Genomic DNA, 21,389 nt, shown 5'->3' on the forward strand with positions numbered 1-21,389 from the left:
GGATTGATCTTCATGTAGAATAAGCCTGCTTTCTCTCTCTTCTCCAGCAGCCCCACTGTTGTTTGTGTCTATGGTAACACCTCTGAGCTATTTCAAGCAGAGGTGATGGTGTGAATTAGCTGTGAGCTGGAAGCCTTCTCACGCTCCCTGGTGTTCCAGTTCAACTCGTTTATGTGGCTGCAGTTGAATAGAGCCGTAATTACAAATCAGTTGCATCAGGATAGATTTTCCATTTTATTTCTGCTGGATTTCTTCCTATTATTCTTATTATTCTTAATTCTTCTTCTTCTTCTTCTTTTCTTCTTTTTCTTCTTATTCTTCTTAATCTTCTTTTTCTTCTTCTTCTTATTATTATTCTTAATCTTCTTAATCTCCTTTTTATTCTTAATCTTCTTCTTAACCTTCTTATTCTTAATCTTATTAATCTTCTTCTTTTTTTCTTATTATTAAAAACAAACTTTAATCTTCTTATTCCTCTTCTACTTCTTGTTCTTCTTAAATTTCTTATTCTTGTTATTCTTCTTCTAAATCTTCTTCTTAACCTTCTTATTCTTAATCTTATTAATCTTCTTCCTCTTTTTCTTCTTATTATTAAAAACAAACTTTAATCTTCTTATTCCTCTTCTACTTTTTGTTCTTCTTCTTAATCTTCTTTTTAAAAAATTTCTTCTTCTTAATCTTATTCTTCTTCTTAATCTTATTATTCTTCTTAATCTTCTACTTAATCTTCTTCTTAATCTTCTTATTATTCTTCTTAATCTTCTTGTTAATCTCCTTTCTTATTCTTCTTATTCTTCTTAATCTTATTCTTTTTCTTCGTATTATTAAAAACAAACTTTAATCTTCTTAACAAACGCAATAAAAGATTGTAAAATGTCTCAGAGGTTAATAAACTGAAAAGTCTTTACTTTTGTGTTAAATGACAGGCACATGTAACTGGACACTGATCATTTAAAGAGCTGAGAATAAATAAAAGCAATGCAGAATGGTTCAGAGTGTTTTTAAATACACTAAATGGGCATTTTATGTTCAGAGTATAAAGACTCCACCCAGTAATACTATAGATGATGGAGTTTGTGTTGTGCTGGAAAACCAGTCTCATATATCTAGTGTTTATTTTAGGCCCATATCCTAAAAGATGCACAATATTTGTTTTGACAAATGAAGTTCTGTTTATAACTGACACTTTATTAGGACCACCTGCACATTGGTGCAGTTATCTTATCAGCCAATCATGTTGCAGCAGTGCAGTGCATAAAATCATGCAGATAATGTACAGGTCATGAGCTTCAGTTAACGTTCACAGCAAACGTCAGAATGGGGAAACCGTGTCATCTATGTGACTTTAACCGTGCCGTGGTTGTTGGTACCAGATGTGGTTGGTTTGAGAATTTCAGAAACTGCTGATCTCCATTCCATGGTTAAAGTCAGAGAGATCACACTTTTCCCCCATTCTGATGTTTGATATGAACATTAACTGAAGCTGTGCTTGCCCTTACACTTACTATAGTTTGCACATGCTGTGGTGTTATCTGATGAACTTAATTGGTACTGTTTTCTCAATAATAAGCAAATTTAGTATTTGAATCCTCTCTGACCCTGCTCAGGGTAAAGCACTTACTGAAAATGAATGAATGAAAGCAGTAAATGTGTCATTCTTTGTCCCTCGATCTTCATCAGACATGAAGCCCTCACGAATTGAGCGTGTGCAGCAGGCGTAATGTTTCACACACTATAGTGCTGTTTTAAATCTAGACAAGGTCCATCATTATACCTGATGGAGGAGAAAGGCAAGCTGTATGCTAATGTTGCGTTAGTAGTGCCTTGTAAGTGGTAATTTGCAAGTTGTTTCCCACCTCGGGACATGTGAAGTGGAGGGAAAAAAAACATGGACACCTCCACGAAAACGCATCTTTTGTTTTGCTCTGTCAGAGCACGTAAAGCTCGTAAAAAGCTACTTTAAGCACACTTTTACAGTTACAGTCCTGAGTGCCTATTGTTTCTGTTCCACTGTAGTGACCTTCAAACATTTTGGATTGAAATCTCAGCACAGCAACATCAGTGAACAATAGCGTGTAGCTTAGCTTAGTTGACTAACATTGGTGATGATGCTAACGTTGATTCTCAGTGCAGTGATTAGTCTGATCAGTGTTATAGGTTTAACCAAGGACTGTGGATGTTTATGAACTGATCTAAAGCCAGTTCTGCAATAAACTCATTTATAATTGGAGAAGGGGGACGTTAGACTGTTCAGAGTGAGCGGCCATGTTGGTTTGATGTCCCTCTGTTAACAGGGAAGGAGCTGGTGGTTGAGAAAACTACGGCAAGTGGACGAGTTGAAATTTCATGTTGAGGAGGCGTTTTCTGTGGTTTTTACCGGTTGTAGGCGCAAATCTACAAGTTGCAACTTCACCTGAAACCCAGCATATTTCCCATTCTTTCTTCCTGCGCTCTCCTTTTCTCACAATATACTGTAACCCTTCCATCCAAAGCTTCCACCAAATTCTCCGAAACCGGACATAAAATGCTAATAGTTTATATCATTTAATTGTTCTGTTGATATTCTGAAGAAGGCACAAGAGATGATGTAATTAAAATAGCGACAACCAAATATACAGTCATGGGGAGTCTGGAACACGCTCACACACGCACACACATGCTGTGTCACTGTTTGTTCCAGAAATCGCTTGCTTTCCATCACTCTTCACATTTTAGAAACTCCCCTTCTTTTTATCTCTTTTCTTTCTCATGATTTGTCTTTGTGCTTCTGTCTCCCGTTCTCTCTGTTTTTTTTTTTTTTCTCGTTGCCTCCTCTCCCTGCCCCCTCCGCTTCACTGACACGGTTAACTCTTCCTGTGCCGTGCAGTATGCCGGGCTGATGTGTGGGTTAACAGCTGGAGTGGACAGGAGCTGGTTAAAAAGGTTGCTATTTATAGCAGTGCTGCTGAGCTCTAAGGAACTGTAGTTTACTGTGTGCAGCAGGAAGCTCTTTAAATCACACACTCGCACTCTCACACACTCACAACATGGGCAATGGCAGGTCCTGCTCGTTTTCACACTTTAGTGAGAGTGTCGTATAAAAATAAGACGTGTATAAGATCATTCTTACAGCATTATATCAAAAACAGGAACATGTTTACTGCTAAACATTTGAAAGATGATGCACACTTTGTAGTGTATGTGTTCAGTTTTCACATTCTTAAGAGTTATTCGAATATTTGGAGATTGCCGATAAATCAGTCCCTCTAGGATTTTGGGATTTTGTGATGGCAGAAATTAACGCAAAATCGAGCCAACACCGCAATATTCGGAGGAGCTTGCAGTTTTTCAGAATTACCGCAGATTTGGGCCAAGACGTGTCGTGTGATGTCATCACAACACTCATTCAGCCTCTTCGAATTCACGTGTTGAACATGAGTACAGCTGAAAGGTCTCATTTACCAATAAACATCACTGTTAAAGACCGTGCAAAGTAATTTCGCCAATTCGAGTAGTTTTCCGACAAAAAAACCCCCACAAAAATCTCTCACAAATTTTCAAGCATTTTTGGCTGCAACAATCACGAAACGGTTCCGCAACATCCTGTACAGACTCAAAGATTAGGGCTGTGTTAACTGCTGGTGTGTGTGTGTGTGTGTGTGTGTGTGTGTGTGTAGGTAGGTTCAGGTCTTGATGCAGAACTCAGAACCGGCACTCCTCCCCAGCAGCATGATGTCTTACACCCGTGCTAATCACACAAAATTCTGTTTACTGTTAAATAATCAGGAACACTTGGCTACGATTAAAATTTTTCGTGAATATTCCAAAATTTTGATTCATCCATATGTTAAAAAGCATCATCTTCATCTGTTTTTTTTTTTTAAAATAGTTTTTTGTGTTGGGGTGCTGCGGTCCTGGCGGTATTCGCCTAGAACATATAGATCTTTCAGTGCAGCTTTGTGTACAAACGTTCCCGTAAACAGCGTACTGTAGTAACTTTTATCAGTCCGTACAGGATTCCAGACATTTTTTTGTGATTGTTGTGTGTTTTTGTGAGGTTTTTTTTTTGTTCGTTTGTTTGTTTTTTTTCCCCAAGAAAGCTACTTGAATTGGTGAAATCGCATGAAATTGTTTTGAACGCTCTTTCGCAGTGATGTTTGTTGGTAAATGAGACCTTTTAGCTGTACTCATGTTCGACGCATGTGAATCGAAGAGGGCATTGGCTGAATGCGCGTTGTAATGACGTCACGTGACATGGCTTGGCCCAAATTTGCGGAAGATCTGCTGAAATTTTTTAAACTTTGCTTTTGCGTTAATTTCTACGATCACAAAATCACTAAATCCTGGAGGGACTGATGTATTGGATTAAATCCATTAATGCATTTCAGTCTGTAAGTATGAAGGCATTTTCACACAGCCACAGATGGTTTGTGTCCTCGACCCTGGGAAGCCATCATAAGTGTGTACCTGAGATGACTACACATTTGCCTTCGTTGAAAAATATGTGAACTTGTGATGCAAATATAACGTCTCCTTTGGCAAAAAAAAAAAATTCTTACATTTATATAGATTTTTGGCTTTTTCCACCATTTTCTCCCCAATTTGAAGTTGCCAGTTCCCACCAATTAGCTAACTCTTTGCCATCAGATGAGAGCTTGCAGCCAGGGGGTGGTGTAAACATGTGCTTCCTCCAAGACAAGTGAAGCCATCCATCCACATCTTTTTGTCATCTTTCATCACTGCTGCTCAGGCAGTGTCACAGGGTGGCAGAACACACTCTGAGGAAAGCGCTATCTGCCCTCTTCTGCTGATAGACATGTGAATGGCTAGTGCTGCTGTGACAAACAGGGGAGTGAGACTATACTGTCCATCGCAGCCATTTTCTCTCTTGCACTCCAGGCCATGGATGGTTGTGACATCGTCAGGATTTGACCTCAAGATCTCCTGGAAATGGATGAAGGCTTCTGTTACTCAACTTGGAGGCCTCTTGGCCAACATTTCAAACATTTGCTAACTTTGGCTAACAAACTTGGTTGCTACAGAAACAAAAACAAGGGTATCGTGTGTGTGTGTGTAATATGTGTATGATCCTGCTCAAATAGTTGTTAAACCACAATTAAGAATGTACCATAATTTAAGTGCGCTTTTTTTCAACTGCTAAAAAGCTGTGCTGAGAGAGATTTCTGTCTTTTCATCAGTGAACCAGAGGGAAAGAGGGGGGGAGAGGGATGGAGGGGGAGAGAGAGAGGGAGAAAGAGGAGAGGGGGAGGGAGAGAGAGGAGGAGGGGGGGAGAAAGGGGGTGGAGATGGAGAAAATGGGGTAGAGGGGGAGGGAAAGAGGGAGGGAGAAAGGGGGGTAGAGGGGGAGGGAAAGAGGGAGGGAGAAAGGGGGTTAGAGGGGGAGGGAAAGAGGGAGGGAGAAAGGGGGGTAGAGGGGGAGGGAAAGAGGGAGGGAGAAAGGGGGGTAGAGGGGGAGGGAAAGAGGGAGGGAGAAAGGGGGGTAGAGGGGGAGGGAAAGAGGGAGGGAGAAAGGGGGGTAGAGGGGGAGGGAAAGAGGGAGGGAGAAAGGGGGGTAGAGGGGGAGGGAAAGAGGGAGGGAGAAAGGGGGGTAGAGGGGGAGGGAAAGAGGGAGGGAGAAAGGGGGGTAGAGGGGGAGGGAAAGAGGGAGGGAGAAAGGGGGGTAGAGGGGGAGGGAAAGAGGGAGGGAGAAAGGGGGGTAGAGGGGGGGGGAAAGAGGGAGGGAGAAAGAGGGGTAGAGGGGGAGGGAAAGAGGGAGGGAGAGGTGGAGCAGAGGGTCCTTTGCTGTGTGAATACATTTTTAATATAGACTTTAGCGTAAACAATAACTAAGATTGAGTCAAAATCTGTCAGAAGGAATGAACTCGAGCAAAACCCTGGTAGATTTCTAACGCATCATACAGCAGTCAGGATGTCGAGTCGTTTCGTTCGTGAAAACTTTCATGTAGCCACCTCTTAAAGCACCTCTTCATTCTCCATTTAATGTCTGACGTCACCTTTTCTCTTCTCTTGCAGGGTCGGCATGTCAAAACAGGGCAGTTGGCGGCCATCAAGGTCATGGACGTCACAGAGGTAAGAAACCGTTCGTGGTTAACCTAAAGACTGAATGTTGTATCTGACTGCTACCATATGCGTAATTCTCTTCAGTCAGAGATCAAACGTTATACAGTTTATTTTTCTTGATTCACTCTTCATTCATTTTTCTTGATGAATATAAAGCACATATTAGGGAATATTAGCTTGCTGGGACATGGTAAGACTGATCGAGTATACTACAGTATCTCACAAAAGTGAGTACACCCCTCACATTTTTGTAAATATTTGATTATATCTTTTCATGTGACAACACTGAAGAAATGACACTTTTCTACTATGTAAAGTAGTGAATGTACAGCTTGTGTAACAGTGTAAATTTGCTGTCCCCTCAAAATAACTCAACACACAGCCATTAATGTCTAAACCGCTGGTAACAAAACTGAGTACACCCCTAAGTGAAAATGTCCAAATTGGGCCCAAAGTGTCAATATTTTGTGTGGCCACCATTATTTTCCAGCACTGCCTTAACCCTCTTGGGCATGGAGTTCACCAGAGCTTCACAGGTTGCCACTGGAGTCCTCTTCCACTCCTCCATGACGACATCACGGAGCTGGTGGATGTTAGAGACCTTGTGCTCCTCCACCTTCCGTTTGAGGATGCCCCACAGATGCTCAATAGGGTTTAGGTCTGGAGACATGCTTGGCCAGTCCATCACCTTCACCCTCAGCTTCTTTAGCAAGGCAGTGGTCGTCATCATGCTGGAATACTGCCCTGCGGACCAGTCTCTGAAGAGAGGGGATCATGCTCTGCTTCAGTATGTCACAGTACATATTGGCGTTCATGGTTCCCTCTATGAACTGTAGCTCCCCGGTGCCGGCAGCACTCATGCAGTCCCAGACTATGACACTCCCACCACCAGGCTTGACTGTAGGCAAGACACACTTGTCTTTGTACTCCTCACCTGGTTGCCGCCACACACGCTTGACACCCTCTGAACCAAATCATTTTATCTTGGTCTCATCAGACCACAGGACCACAGTTCCAGTAATCCATGTCCTTAGTCTGCTTGTCTTCAGCAAACTGTTTGCGGGCTTTCTTGTGCATCATCTTTAGAAGAGGTTTCCTTCTGGGACGACAGCCATGCAGACCAATTTGATGCAGTGTGCGGCGTATGGCCTGAGCACTGACAGGCTGATCACCCACCCCTTCAACCTCTGCAGCAATGCTGGCAGCACTCATACGTCTATTTCCCAAAGACAACCTACTGAAGAGCTCTTTTTTACCGTTATAACAAGGTCATGCAACTGTATATTGTATAATGCTACGATGGCACAGGCTCACGTTACCGGTGTGCTCTCTATATATTTTAACTCTGGGACACACAGATTGGGGTCTCTGGTGTTGAAATAGTACACTTACATTACATGCATTATTAATAGAATGCTGATATCGCTCATTTACACGATGCAAATAGTCACATTTTTCTTGTAAGACCCAACAATTTCTTATGGAGATTGTCCAGTAATTTGAATTTATGACTTAAACAGTGTGTATTGTACGAGGGATGCTGACGTCAGTGGGTTCATCACATTAAATGGAGTCCACTGGGAACTTGATGTAAGTGATTTGGAACTATTTTATAGACTGTTGGAGGTTTTCCTTCACGACCAGAAAACATTGGCACAGTTTAGGCCATATGTTGCAGTACATCAAAGGATGATGGGAAAATAATTGCACGGCCCAGTTAAATCTTTTTTTTTTTCCCCCCGAAGAAAGTCCATCATTTAGTATCCCAAGACTGGAACCAACTGGAGTTTAAAGTCACTGGATTGAAGCTTAAAAAAAACTTGTAAGATATATGAAAACATATCTGTAAGTTAGGATTCAGACAGCGGGCACTTAAATATAGTATCAGAGTTTTTTTTCTCACTTGAAATGAAGTCAGTGTGGCAGAATATTAGATAACAGCGTTATACTATGTGAAACCTAGTGTACATGATCGCGTTAATGAACAGACAAGACAAAATGAATAACGTGATCTGGAGGTATTTTACGGAGTGAGAAAAGCAATCAAAGTAAAGCAGACAGCAAGCGGAGCGCTTTGAAAATATCAAGAGGAAGAGCTACAGCACCTTCCTACAATTACTAATAACCCGATAAAACATCTTTATGGCTTTTATACAGTAATAGAGCGCGTAAAGAGTGTTTAATAGAGCGCGTGAGGACGGCCGACCCGAGTGTATCGTTACACCCCTGTTAAACACCATAGCATGAACAAGTAAATTAAAGCAGGAGTCCACTGCTAGCAGTGACCAACATAAATCGAGCTAAATAAAATGATGCATGATGCCCCTGATTAATTAATATTAAGTATTCATTTCTGTATGAGTACTGGGATCTACAAGATCATTTTTTTAAAAACATGCACTGTGTTCACCTGTCCTCTTTCTGCCTTCATAAAAATCTGCTTTTAAAAAGCCAACCTGTGTTTTTAACAGGGGTGTGTAGAGTTTTTTTTTTTTATATCCACTGTAACAAGTAAGGAAAAGAAAATAATATCCGTTTTCAGCTGATCAAACAATTCAACGTAAGAGTAAAATAATTGCAACTTATTACTGACAGTGTTTTTATTGTATAACACGATAAAAGCTGTGATGGAACGTAACGGTCTGAAGCACAGGGGTTTCCCTGTCGGCTATTAGTTAGTAGCTCGAGGAGGGCGTGTGGTCTTGATTACATTGAATTATTTATTACACCTCACGTAATATAAGCTGACTTTATTCTGCAGTGCTGAATAATGATAGTCTTTATTGATCACATACACACCACAGCACAGTGAAATTCCTTTAATCGCATTCCCCAGCATGTCAGGAAGCCTGGGTCAGAGTGCATTGTATAAATGTATTGTATAAAGAGCCTCGAATCAAACAGAAGATACGATGCATCACATCATTACGACCCTCCTAAACACTCACTAGTAAAAATCCATGGTGTGTATGTGAAGTGACATGGTGAAATGGTTCCTGAAAGTGGACGAATGATGCAAAACGATGCAGATGTATGTTTGTTGTCAGTAATGATAACGCAGCAGAATGGCATGTTCTTTATACTGAACTTTTGCTCAGTATTCTGTTTTATTACAGTACAAACGCAAGGGTTTGGAACAACATGACGGCGAGTAAGTGATGACAGAATGTTCATTTTTGGGGGAACTATTAACTAACGACATCTGTTACTGTCGTTCGTTTCCTGAACACAAATTAAGGCATTTTTAATAAAATCTTGGTGGTTTCGGTCCCTCTGTTTACAGTCCAAGTAACCAAAACTTTCAAGCTCCAAAAAGTCATAATGGCATCGTAAAAAATAATCCATGTGCCTAAAGTGTTTTAATCCCAGGTTTATGAAGCAATACGAATACTTTTTGTGCGCCAAAAAACTAAAATTAAGTCTTTATTCATAAAATATCTTCACCTCTGCACAGATCTATAACGCGCGTTCACGAGAGAAGGGTTGTTTTGGTTTGTATGCAAGGAGGAATTGAAATTGACAAAATTGTTATAAATAAAACAGTTTGTTTAGTTCAGCGGCGGTGTTATCATTGTGTCGAAAACAGAAGTAAAACAATGAATAAATATCGGTTCTGCATACCGGCTATCGGCCGCATAAACATGCAAATGATCGGTATCGGTTATAAAAAAAAATATCAATATCGATTGGTCTCTAGAGTCAGCTGTGCTTCCTGAATAATTGTCAGTTTGGGTGCTATCAGTGGTTTTAGACTGACCACGTCCACCCATGTCTATTGATTTACACGCAGAACAAAAAACACAACAAGGACAACAGGAAGGTGCAGCGTGGCAGTAAAGTATACTCAAACAGCAAGAGGATCAGAGACCAAGAAAGTAATAGTGCGTGCGACCGAGACAGACTTGGTTTATCTTCCTATTCCAAAAATATTTGAAAATTGGGATATACTACTTACGGTAAAACCAGGTGAAACATCACCACAGTGACCGGAGCCTTCTTATTAATGTCTTTTTCTACAACATAGGTTCAACTAAGCTACTTCCGATTACTTCCATAGAACACCACGAATATTTATGCAACTCATTTAGTACAGTTGGGATACATGAGAGATCTACTTCAAGCGAATTAAAATTATTCTTACCTCTCAGTAGATATCTCAGACGAGCCCCCAGAAAATGGTTAGCAATTATGAAGAGATATCCCGGTCGAACCTCCAGAAAACTGTTAGGAATTGTGAAGAATCCCGGGTGAACCTCCAGAAAACTTAGGAATTGTGAAGATATCCCGGTCGAACCTCCAGAAAACTGTTAGGAATTGTGAAGATATCCCGGTCGAACCTCCAGAAAACTGTTAGGAATTGTGAAGAATCCCGGTCGAACCTCCAGAAAACTGTTAGGAATTGTGAAGAATCCTGGTCGAACCTCCAGAAAACTGTTAGGAATTGTGAAGATATCCCGGTCGAACCTCCAGAAAACTGTTAGGAATTGTGAAGATATCCCGGTCGAACCTCCAGAAAACTGTTAGGAATTGTGAAGAATCCCGGTCGAACCTCCAGAAAACTGTTAGGAATTGTGAAGAATCCCGGTCGAACCTCCAGAAAACTGTTAGGAATTGTGAAGAATCCCGGTCGAACCTCCAGAAAACTGTTAGGAATTGTGAAGAATCCCGGTCGAACCTCCAGAAAACTGTTAGGAATTGTGAAGAATCCCGGTCGAACCTCCAGAAAACTGTTAGGAATTGTGAAGATATCCCGGTCGAACCTCCAGAAAACTGTTAGGAATTGTGAAGAATCCTGGTCGAACCTCCAGAAAACTGTTAGGAATTGTGAAGAATCCCGGGCGAACCTCCAGAAAACTGTTAGGAATTGTGATCTTCGGGTTACGATTCTTAGGAAGAGAGAAAGCAAAAGTACAAGAGAAAAGGTGCCTTCGCCCCACTACACACTTCCTGCACCAAGTGCTTGGGAGAGCTGCCAAATGACACACAGACACCCGAAATTCAAATGGCAAGATCTCAGATTTATTCAAAGAAAAACAGAATATACGTATTGTGCTCGACACTCAACAAAGACAAGGGGTTAATTATTGATTGGCTAGGCGGAAAGGCATATTTGCATAAAACAGGAAGCATATCAATAGCTGCGTTTACATGGACAACAATAATCCACTCTTAACCCGATTAAGACCAAACTTTGATTAAGAAACTACCATGTAAACAGCAATTTTTACTTACCTTAATCTAATTAAGGTCATAATCGAATTAAACTCTAATCGAATTAAGACAGGTGGAGTACTCCTGTTTTAGTCGCATTATGGACGTGTATTACGGACATGTAAACACCTTAATCACATTATGAACATCATGTGAGAATTTTTACCGCATTTTGCGACAGGACATGATCACACACGTTTTACGTTTTACGGGGAACAAAAGAGTTCGGGTGCATCCCAAACCGCATACTTTCCTACTATAGGCCTGTAGTGGGCAAAAATACATGTATCTCGGCTACTATATAGACAGTAAGTACGCGGTTTGAGACGCAGCCCACGGCTTCAAGCAGTCGTCTGTTAGCACGTATAGCATGACAAATAATTAACTGCACTTAAAGCGTTCGTAAAAAAATTGAATAAAAACACCCAAAACTATATTCGGTACCATAACGAAGATGAATTGTATGTTGATACATGCAAATCTGGAGGGACGTCGGACGGCGTGGTGCGGTGACGTAATGACGCGGGCTGTTAATCTAATTATGCCCTATAACATGTAAAACCTGAACATGACAGGTGTATTCTAAAGCGATTCATGTAAACACCTTAATCACATTATTATCTTACTCAGATTAAGGTTAATAATTAGATTACTGCTGTCCATGTAAACGTAGTCAATGTAAGAGAGGAATAACTCCATATATGGTATTCAGGAAGTCATAGGAATGCGAGCAAATGGTATTCGGGAAGACATAGTGAGAGGCTTTATCTCTCTGTACCTGGTCGAAACTGGTTTTGTGCAGTGGTGGAAGAGTTAAAAAGGGAACAGAGAGGGAAGAGTGTTCACAGTAAACTTTTCACTCCATCAAAATGTTAGACAGTTACAGTCAGCTTGATGCTTTCTTGCTGTGCAGTTGTGTAACCGTTGTTTGGTGTGTTCTGGTTGAAGTGGGAAAATGTCTACGTTAATCTGATGGCCAGTCCCTTGTGCTCTTCAGCCAGTTGTGTTTCTTTAAGGTGGCTCACCTAATAGCCCTGGCTTTATTTAAATCTTTCCAGTGATTTCTTGATGATGATTTTTTTTTTTTTTTCCTGAAGTAGTCACTGCTTTGTTATAAATAAACAAAGGTGGCTTTGTGTCTGCTGTTTGGCAACAAAAACAACAAGAAGTCTATTGAATACCCATGCTTTTATTTCAGTGCAGGCTTTTACATAGTGTGGGATTGGTGTATAAAGGAAATGGAAGCCTGCCAGTGTACTGCGTACACTAAGCCCTGTTGTTGTGTTAGACACAGTCGTGTTAATGTGTGTGAAAAGCTCAGTGTGTTTAAAAGAACGGACAGTGTGTGTGTTCAAAACTTAAATTGTCATGCTGTGTGAATATCGGTTATATGGACACATGGGTTGCGTTTAGAGAGACACCGATATTGAATTTCTCCGACGGATACAATAACCGATAATTAGAACCCAGTTGTAACTGATACGATATTAATAACTTATCATTTTACCTTTTTGCATTTGAATGCAAGTTCACATTATATTCCAGATGTGTAGTGCAGTGAGCTTCAAAAGTGGATCTACTGTGGGAGAAATAAGTATTGAAGGTATCAACATTTTTTTCAGTAAATATATTTCCAATGAGACTATTCACATGAAATTTTCACCAGACATCAGTATTAACTCAATAAATTCTGAAATATAAAGAATTCACAACATTAAAGTCCATAAATAAAGTTGTGTGTAATAAAGCGGAATGACACAGGAAAAAGTATTGAACACGCTAACTGAAATTTATTTAATACTTAGTCAGAAGCCTTTGTTTGTAATGACAGCCTCAAGACACTTCCTGTATTCAGGTGTGATTTTGGCCCATTCTTCTAAACATATTGTCTTTAAATCTTGTTCAATTTGATTCAAGTCAGGTGATTGACTGGGCCATTCTAACACCTTGATTTTTTTTCTCTGAAACCAACTGAGAGTTTCCTTCACTGTATGCTTTGGATCGTTGTCCTGCTGGAAGGTTCACCCACATCTCATCTTCATCATCCTGATGGATGGCAGCAGATTCTTCTCAAGAATCTCCCGGTAAAGGGCTCCATTCATCGTTCCTTCAATTATATGAAGTCTGTCAGTACCATGTGATGAAAAACAGCCCCACACCATGATGCTTCCACCTCCAAACTTCACTGTTGGTATAGTGTTTTTAGGGTGATGTGCAGTGCCATTTCTTCTCCAAACATGGTGTGTAGTATGACAGCCAAAAAGTAAAATTTTGCTCTCGTCTGACCAGACTACACTCTCCCAGTGTTTCATAGGCTTGTCCAAATGAGTTGTAGCAAACTTTATACAAGCTTCGACATGCCTTTACTTTAGTAATGGAGTCTTGCGGGTTGAGCGTGAGCAGTGGAGTGCATTGCCTATTGTTTTCTCTGTGATGATGGTACCTGCTGCCTCCAAGTGTTTCTGGAGCTCTTTCTGAGTGGTCCTTGACTCTTGGGCTACTCTTCTGACTTTTCTTCTGACTCCCTGGTCAGAAATCTTGCGAGGAGCTCCTGTGCGTTGCCGGTTGATGATGGAGTGATGTTGCTTCCACTTGCAGATAATGGCCCCAATGGTGCTTACTGGAGGATTCAGAAGTTTTGAAATAAGTCTGTCGTCTGTATCCGATTCCATCAATATGTTTCGCAACAATAAGTTTGCGAAGATCTTGGCAGAGCTCTTTGCTTTTACACATCATGAGATGTTTCTTATGTGACACCTTGGTAATGAAAATCCTTTTTATAGACAATTAATTTACCAATCCAGCTGATATTAATTTGCACAGATAGGAGGTATAATTACTTACAGATTTCAGCTGGTTCCTTGCCTTACCGTTCCTTGGAGAACTGCTTTTTCTTGGCGTGTTCAATACTTTTTTCCTGTGTCATTCCACTTTATTACACATAACTTTATTTATGGACTTTAATGTTGTGAATGCTTTATATTTACGGATTTCTTGAGTTAATACTGATGTCTGGTGAAATTTTTATAATTTTCAAAATTACAGCAGATTTTCCGCAGATTTGGCCCAAGCCGATTCGTGTGACATCATCACAGTCAGTCAAAGCCCTCTTCGATTCACGTGTGCCGGACATGAGTACAGCGAAAAGGGCGCATTTACCAACAAATGTATCAAAATAATGAGAACTTTTTATATGAGACGCACAAGGCTTTTCAGGCGGCTGCTTTTTACTCTCTTGTGTTTTATGAGAACAGAATTAATTGCTGAAGTGTTGCGTATTAATGCTTATGATGACTCTGAGGGAACGTGCTGAAACGACGGTCTCTTTTCTCTCTGGGGAGAAACGGTGAGTGGATGAAGCTTCCAGTGGCTGTTGGAGATGTTTGAGTTTGTCCTTGAACAGACTGGTGCTAACTCTTCAGCTGCAGAAATGAAGGAGAAGTTTAGAGGCTGGAAAGAACTGAAACACTGGAGGAACAGGCAGGAAAAAACATTTAAATGTCATCTGAACAGGTGTGATATGAGGAGGCAGACATGCCACCTGGAGTGTGTGTGTGTGTGTGTGTGTGTGTGTAGCCACAGGAGTATGTGTGAATCAGATCCACTGATGCAGTCCTGCGCCTGACCCACATACAGTTTCCTGCTAGATTCACAGATAGAGACGTGTGTATGTTGGGGGTTATACATTTTTTCTCTCTCTCTCTCTCTGCACCCCCCCCCTCTCTCCACCACTCTCTCTCCACCTCTGTCCACCACTCTCTCTCTCTCCACCTCTCTCTTTGTCCACATCTCTCCACCTCACCTTGTCCACCCCTCTCCCTCTCATCTGTCTTTCTACTCTTTCATTCTCCACCTCTCTCTCCCGCTCTCTCTCTACCACTCTCTCCACCTCTTTCTTCTCTCTCTCTCTCATTCTCCAGCTCTATCTCTCTCTCTCTCTCGCTAAGAGATGAATTTTTCAGGAAAAGTAAAAGGAGGATGGTGTCACTCTGCCATATAGCCATATATCTCATCCCCCAATTCCTCTCTTTGTCTCTCTCTTACTCTCTCACTCACTCACTCACCCACCCACACACACACACGTGTGATCGATGTGTGGTCACACGTTTCTCTGGAGTCAGGCCTCATCAGGAGCCGCAGAAGCCTATAAAGAAGCTGACTCTGTGTTATGCGTGTAGAAATGTCGTCATTTTCTACAGAATTGTGTTTTTAGTTCTGTTAATCATGTGTAATTACACACTGTTCAACTTTCTCATGCTCTTCTTTGTAATTTGTGTCCAGGATGAAGAGGAAGAAATCAAGTTGGAGATTAATATGCTGAAGAAATATTCTCACCATCGCAACATTGCCACCTACTATGGAGCTTTCATCAAAAAGAGCCCACCAGGACATGATGACCAGCTCTGGGTCAGCCACCTTTCTCTCCTCACCTCTCAGAAACCTGCAGATTGTACAGAGCGCAGGGTGTAGAGTTCAGCGCTCCAGTGAAGTGTTGTGTTCAAGTCCAGTGTTACACTGGCAGCTTTTTGAAGCAATATAACACAGAGATGTTTAACATCACATGGTGTGTTCCTAAACTCCGAGAAAGGAGAAGAGCAAATCACTACATTGTCTAAATATTCTAAAGATGAGCAGGGGGGAAAAAGATAAGAACGTGATGTGCAGTGTGTGTGTGTACTGAGAGAGATTAGTTTGTTGTATGTTATTACGCAAAAGAGCAGCAGCAGATAGAACCACAACAAACAAGAACCAAACCCAGGAGATTCTGATCATCTTGCAAAAAGTTAACGGATTATCTAATATCCAGTGGGTGCTTATTGGTCTGATATTATATTCAAAGTATCAATGAAAGTCTTAGAAAGTACTACATTTAACTCTGCATCTGCACACTCCCTGGGTTAGGTGACGTCAATAGTAGAGTCCTCTACGCTTGGGCTGATGATGGCATCAGGAATCACTGATGGATTCCGTCTATCATGATGGTTATCAAGTTGCACAATTTAATGTCTGTTGGGAAACGTGTGTGCTAGGGTTGTCACGGTACCAAAATTTCAGTAGTCGGTACCAACACCAGTAAAATTCCACGGTGTTCGGTACCAATTTCAGTACCAAAGCAAAACACAGAAACATGCTAATTGAACAACACACTATTTTATTAATAAAGTTAAATACCAATATAAAATGCCTTTAATGTATAAATGTAATAAAATGTATACCTCAAGCATATCATTATTAAAGCTACTAGAGTTATCCAGCCAAGAGTAGAAATGTTTTTCTGACTGACTGATATTAAAGACATAAACAGTGCTAGCCACACACCTATTATTTTCTAATGCATACATTTCAGATATATAGGTACTCAAAAAGCCTCTGGTGTGTAAAATTAGTAAACCCCATCATGTCCTCCCATTTATTTTACCCCAATAAAAGTTTTAATGGTTAGTAAGGACTCTGGACCTTAATAGTGTTAATCGCGCATATGCTAAACATTAAGTAAGCAATACTACACTCGAATCAAACTATGCTACCACGTTCATAATGCAACCGCTACCATAATTTTAAACTCACCTGCTCGAACTGCTTGAATAAATACTGCGGTTAAGCAGCCGCTCTAACTGAAAGCACGGTTAATCTAGCCGCACATAAATTTTAGGGGCGCTGCTTTTACACACTTGGCGGTAATAGCAAGGAATGCGGAAAACGTGCACCCGAGAGAAATACATGTATTTCGCCTATTATTTAGTAGGTAAATATGCGGACGCAGCCATGTTGACGCTGCTTCTTTGGCTCCAATGTCTTCTTGTTGCACAGTGCACTCATGAAAAGTTCCCGACTGGACACCTGTGTCAGTCCCGGGTTGACCTGGTGCTCGGTACTACCGGTACTTATGAAAATCTAATACCGTCAATCTTTTTTTATATATATAATATATGCACACATACATACACATACATACATACATACATACATACATATATATATATATATATATATATATGTGTGTGTGTGTGTGTGTGTATGTATATATGTATGTATAAATTTTTTTTTTTTAGTACTGACTTGGTACCGAAGTACCGGTACTTTTGACAACCCTAGTATGTGCAACTTGAAGATCGACAAAAATACTTTGTGTTTTATCTTATAATATGTTTGTTTGTTTGTTTTTTTTGCCTATTTTGTATCCTACACGAACCTTAATAACCTGCCGTGTGACTTCAGAGCGACAAAACATCTTTCTCTGCTGCGTCTTAGCTTCCCTCTTCTGTCCTGCCAAACAGATAAAGCCGTAAATATCACGCATATTACACATGATCTCAGAAGCCTACTGTCCTCAAAAACCTATTCACATGATCACAGCTAGTCCTCAAGAACTCTTAAAGAACTATGTAGGGACTTTAATTTGAACAGTGCTAATTTAACTGGCAGTTACGGGTCTCCCTCAGAGGCGTGTTGAATTATATACTTTCCTAGAACAGAAATGTTCTTATTTGTTTTACTGACACTGCAAATGCAGCACAAACTAGGCTTTTGAAACGTAACAGTTATTTAGGCTTTACATTTTAATGCAGCTTTGTTATCAATGTTAATTTAGTCGTATAACAGTTTGGAAATTTAGAACATGTGTGAAAACTGCACTGATTTCATATTAAACTGTCTCTTCTTATACTGAGATTCTGATCTACTGAACATCCCTGTGTAATAACTGTGGTGTGTGTGTGTGTGTAGTTGGTGATGGAGTTCTGTGGTGCTGGCTCCATCACAGACCTGGTGAAGAACACGAAAGGAAACTGGCTGAAGGAAGACTGGATTGCATACATCTCCAGAGAAATCCTCAGGGTAGGGCACCGTACTCATTTATTCACTCATTCATTTACAAACTGTCTACTGACAAGAACTACTTTTCTGATTCTCCTGCATGATACATTTGAAATAATCACAATAAACCACACATGCCTACTGTTTAGTAGCCGAAATACATGTATTTCACTTCCCGTTATATAGAAGGTAAGGTTGCAGTTTTGGACGCAGCCGTGCTCTCTTATTTGCCGTCAAAAGGTTGAGCACTGCCGTGTTTGTGTTCTGTCGCAAAATGCGGTGAAAACTCCCACATGATGCTAATAGTGTGATTAAAGTGTGTACAAGTACAGAATGCACGTCGATAATGCAGCTAAAATAGGAATACTCCACACGTCTTAATTCGATTTCTTTTTACATTGAGTATGACTTTAGTCGTGTTAAGGTAATCAGAAATCGCTGTTTACATGGTTTCTTAATCAGAGTATTGTCTTAATCTGGTTAATATCGGATTATCATTGTCCATGTAAACGTACTGAGTGATAGTAAAGTAAAAAACAGGTTGTCTGCTTTAACTTGAGGTTACACGTATGTGTATTGGGTAGGTATGGGTCAGTATGGAGACAGTACAGCCCTGTACAGATTAGAGGTATACATGGTGTATTTGAATACCTGGTTAACTGTTTGTGGAGGAGATGGAGCACTGTTGTGGTGTGCCTCTGCATTAAAAGAAGCCTCATAGAATGCTAATACAGTCCCAATAACCCCGGGGCTCCTCGGGTATGCAGTTTAAGCTTATTAAGCAAAGACACACAATGGGCACGACATAATTGCTCTGGAGCAATCGTTATATTTATAGAAATATACAGTTCCATTCACTGATCAATTTATTAGGAACACTATACTAATATTAGGTAGGGCTTCAGTTTCCAAGATGTTAGAGACATTCCTTTGAGATTCTTGACCATGTTGACTTGATTACATCACAGAATTCCTGCAGATTTTTCAGGTGCACTTTCATGCTGAGGATCTCCCGTTCAAGCACATTCCAAAGGTGTTGTAGTGGATTCAGATCCAGTGACTGGGAAGGCCACTGAAAAACACTGAACTCATTATCATGTTCATGAAACCAGTTTGAGACGACTTTTGCTTTGTGACATGCTGCATTATCATGCTGGAAGTGCTGTGGAATTCAAGCACTGATGGATTGGTATTAACGGGCCCAAAGTGTGCCAAGAAAACCTTCCCCACACCATTACACCACCGTCACCAGCCCGGACACAAGGCAGGTTGGGTCCATGGATTCGTTCTGCTGGCACCAAATTCTGACCCTGCCATCTGTGTGCCTCAGCAGAAATGTAGATTCATCAGACCAGGCTAGGTTTTTCTGAGCCTGTGTCCCCTGAAGCTTCAGCTTTCTGTTCTTGGCTGACAGACGTGGACCCCGACATGGTCTTCTGCTGTTGTAGCCCACCTACCTCAAGGTTTGACGTGTTGTGCATTCTGAGATGCTTTTCTGTCCACCACAATTGTACAGCGTGGTTATCGGAGTTAGTGTAGCTTTTCTGTCAGCTCAAACCAGTCTGGCCAATCTCCATTGACCTTCTCTCATCGACAAGGTGTTTATATCCACAGAACTGCCGCTGACTAGATGTTTTTTTTTTTCTTTATTGCACCATTCTGAATAAACTCTACCTGTATTTAAAAATCCCAGGAGATCAGCAGGCATAGAAATACTCAAACCAGCCCATCTGATCCCAACAACAATGCCACTGTCAAAATCACAGAGGTCACATTTATCCCCATTCTGATGATTGGTGGGGAAATTACCCGAAGCTGCTGGCCCGCATCTACATTATTTTATGCGCTGCACTGCTGATTAGATAATTGCATGAATGAGTAGGTGTACAGGTGTTCCTAAAAAAGTGCCATATAGTACAAGTATAAAAACGTCTGTAGTGAATGTCTGATTAATATAAACATTCATTTGTCACTAATTACATAAAGTTCACTAATCCATTCTCTGTGTCAGTTCTAACTTTCACATCATTTGAGTTTGATCCGATGCCAGAGAATATGTTGCCACAACAGGCTGAAATCAGACGTTAATGTGCATCTTTTTTATTCCCTGAATTATGCCTGTAAAACATAAACGTGTGCCTACTGAAGGAAGTAACTTTCATTTCATATTACTCACAGGCCTGATGTACAGTATAACTCATTTAAAAGAACGAAGTGCTGCCTTGTTTACTGTTGATGCTGTGAGCAACCATGTTGATTTCACTTCACTTGTTGAATTCGGGGTTGTGGAGACCATCACGACTTTAAAAGAAGGAATTCTCAGTTGAGGGTTTTTATATTTTATTTTGGTTTTTCCTGGTCAGAGGCCATAAATGACAAGTTTCATCATAATTGCCTTTCTCTGTTACTAAATAAACTGATGGTTACATACGTAACTGCGGTTCTATGAATTTCGGATGACCAACAGAGACGGTGCTTTCAGCACCTGGATGTCCATCACGTTTACGTTCAGGTCGAGTGTTTGTATCAACAAAGTCACCTGTGATCTGGATGACGAATGCCTTTTGCCCCGGTACTAAAGGCATGTTCACCCCGGATGTGACATCTTGGCAATCTTCTCACGAATCTTCCGAGTGTCTGCCAAGCTCTTGTGGTCGTCTGAATTTCACAGAACCACGGTCACATGCGTACCCATCGTTCTATTTCATTTCTACTAATCGCCAGAGGCGGTGCTTTTAGCACCTGGATGAGTAATACCAACAAGGTCATGAGGAAGTTCTACGTGCTCCTTAAAAAAGGCTGTGATGCTGGAGGAAAAATGGCTGTTGCCTCTGGGTTGTGCGAGACCACATTAACCCTACATACTCTTGCGAATGTGCAGGTTGGTGCCCATGATGCGGCTGCACAAATATCTGAACGAGGGACCCTTGTAGGGCTGCCCATGAAGTAGACACTCCTGAGTGTGTTAGGGACCCAATCATCATGCCATCTACCCTATTATGCATGACTGAGATGGCAGCTATATATACCGTGATGGTGGAGGCTGCAAGGTCTCCATCAAGACAGGACTGGAGAAAGCTGAGGATTTCCGGTATGGAACAGTGTGTTGGTTCCTAATTTTGAGCTTGGCACCAATCAGAAAAAAGCTTCCATCTGTTAGCATACAATGCATTGATAGAAGGTGCACGGGAGTTGTGGATGGTCTGTACAAATGCTGGATCACACAGCCTTAATAATGGCTCTGGCCAGAGGCCAGACCCAAAGTTGCAGCCGGGGTGGGTTCTGGTGCCAGATTCGACCCT

General features: G+C 41.0%; 1 protein-coding gene across 4 annotated transcripts in view; it reads left to right on the forward strand.

Moving 5' to 3' along the window:
- The window catches only part of LOC128608566 (mitogen-activated protein kinase kinase kinase kinase 4), an 80,639-nt gene that overhangs the window by 16,563 nt on the left and 42,687 nt on the right, over nucleotides 1-21,389 (forward strand). For all 4 annotated transcript variants that reach the window (XR_008386095.1, XM_053626383.1, XM_053626384.1 and 1 more), the window contains exons 3-5: nucleotides 6,013-6,069; nucleotides 15,553-15,678; nucleotides 17,998-18,108. Coding sequence is in view for 3 of the 4 variants with exons in the window: in XM_053626383.1 (XP_053482358.1) it covers nucleotides 6,013-6,069; nucleotides 15,553-15,678; nucleotides 17,998-18,108 (294 nt within the window). In the remaining variant the exon portion in view is untranslated. The remainder of the gene's footprint in view (nucleotides 1-6,012; nucleotides 6,070-15,552; nucleotides 15,679-17,997; nucleotides 18,109-21,389) is intronic.

Source organism: Ictalurus furcatus, chromosome 6, assembly GCF_023375685.1.
Source record: "Ictalurus furcatus strain D&B chromosome 6, Billie_1.0, whole genome shotgun sequence".
Lineage (NCBI taxonomy): Eukaryota > Metazoa > Chordata > Actinopteri > Siluriformes > Ictaluridae > Ictalurus > Ictalurus furcatus.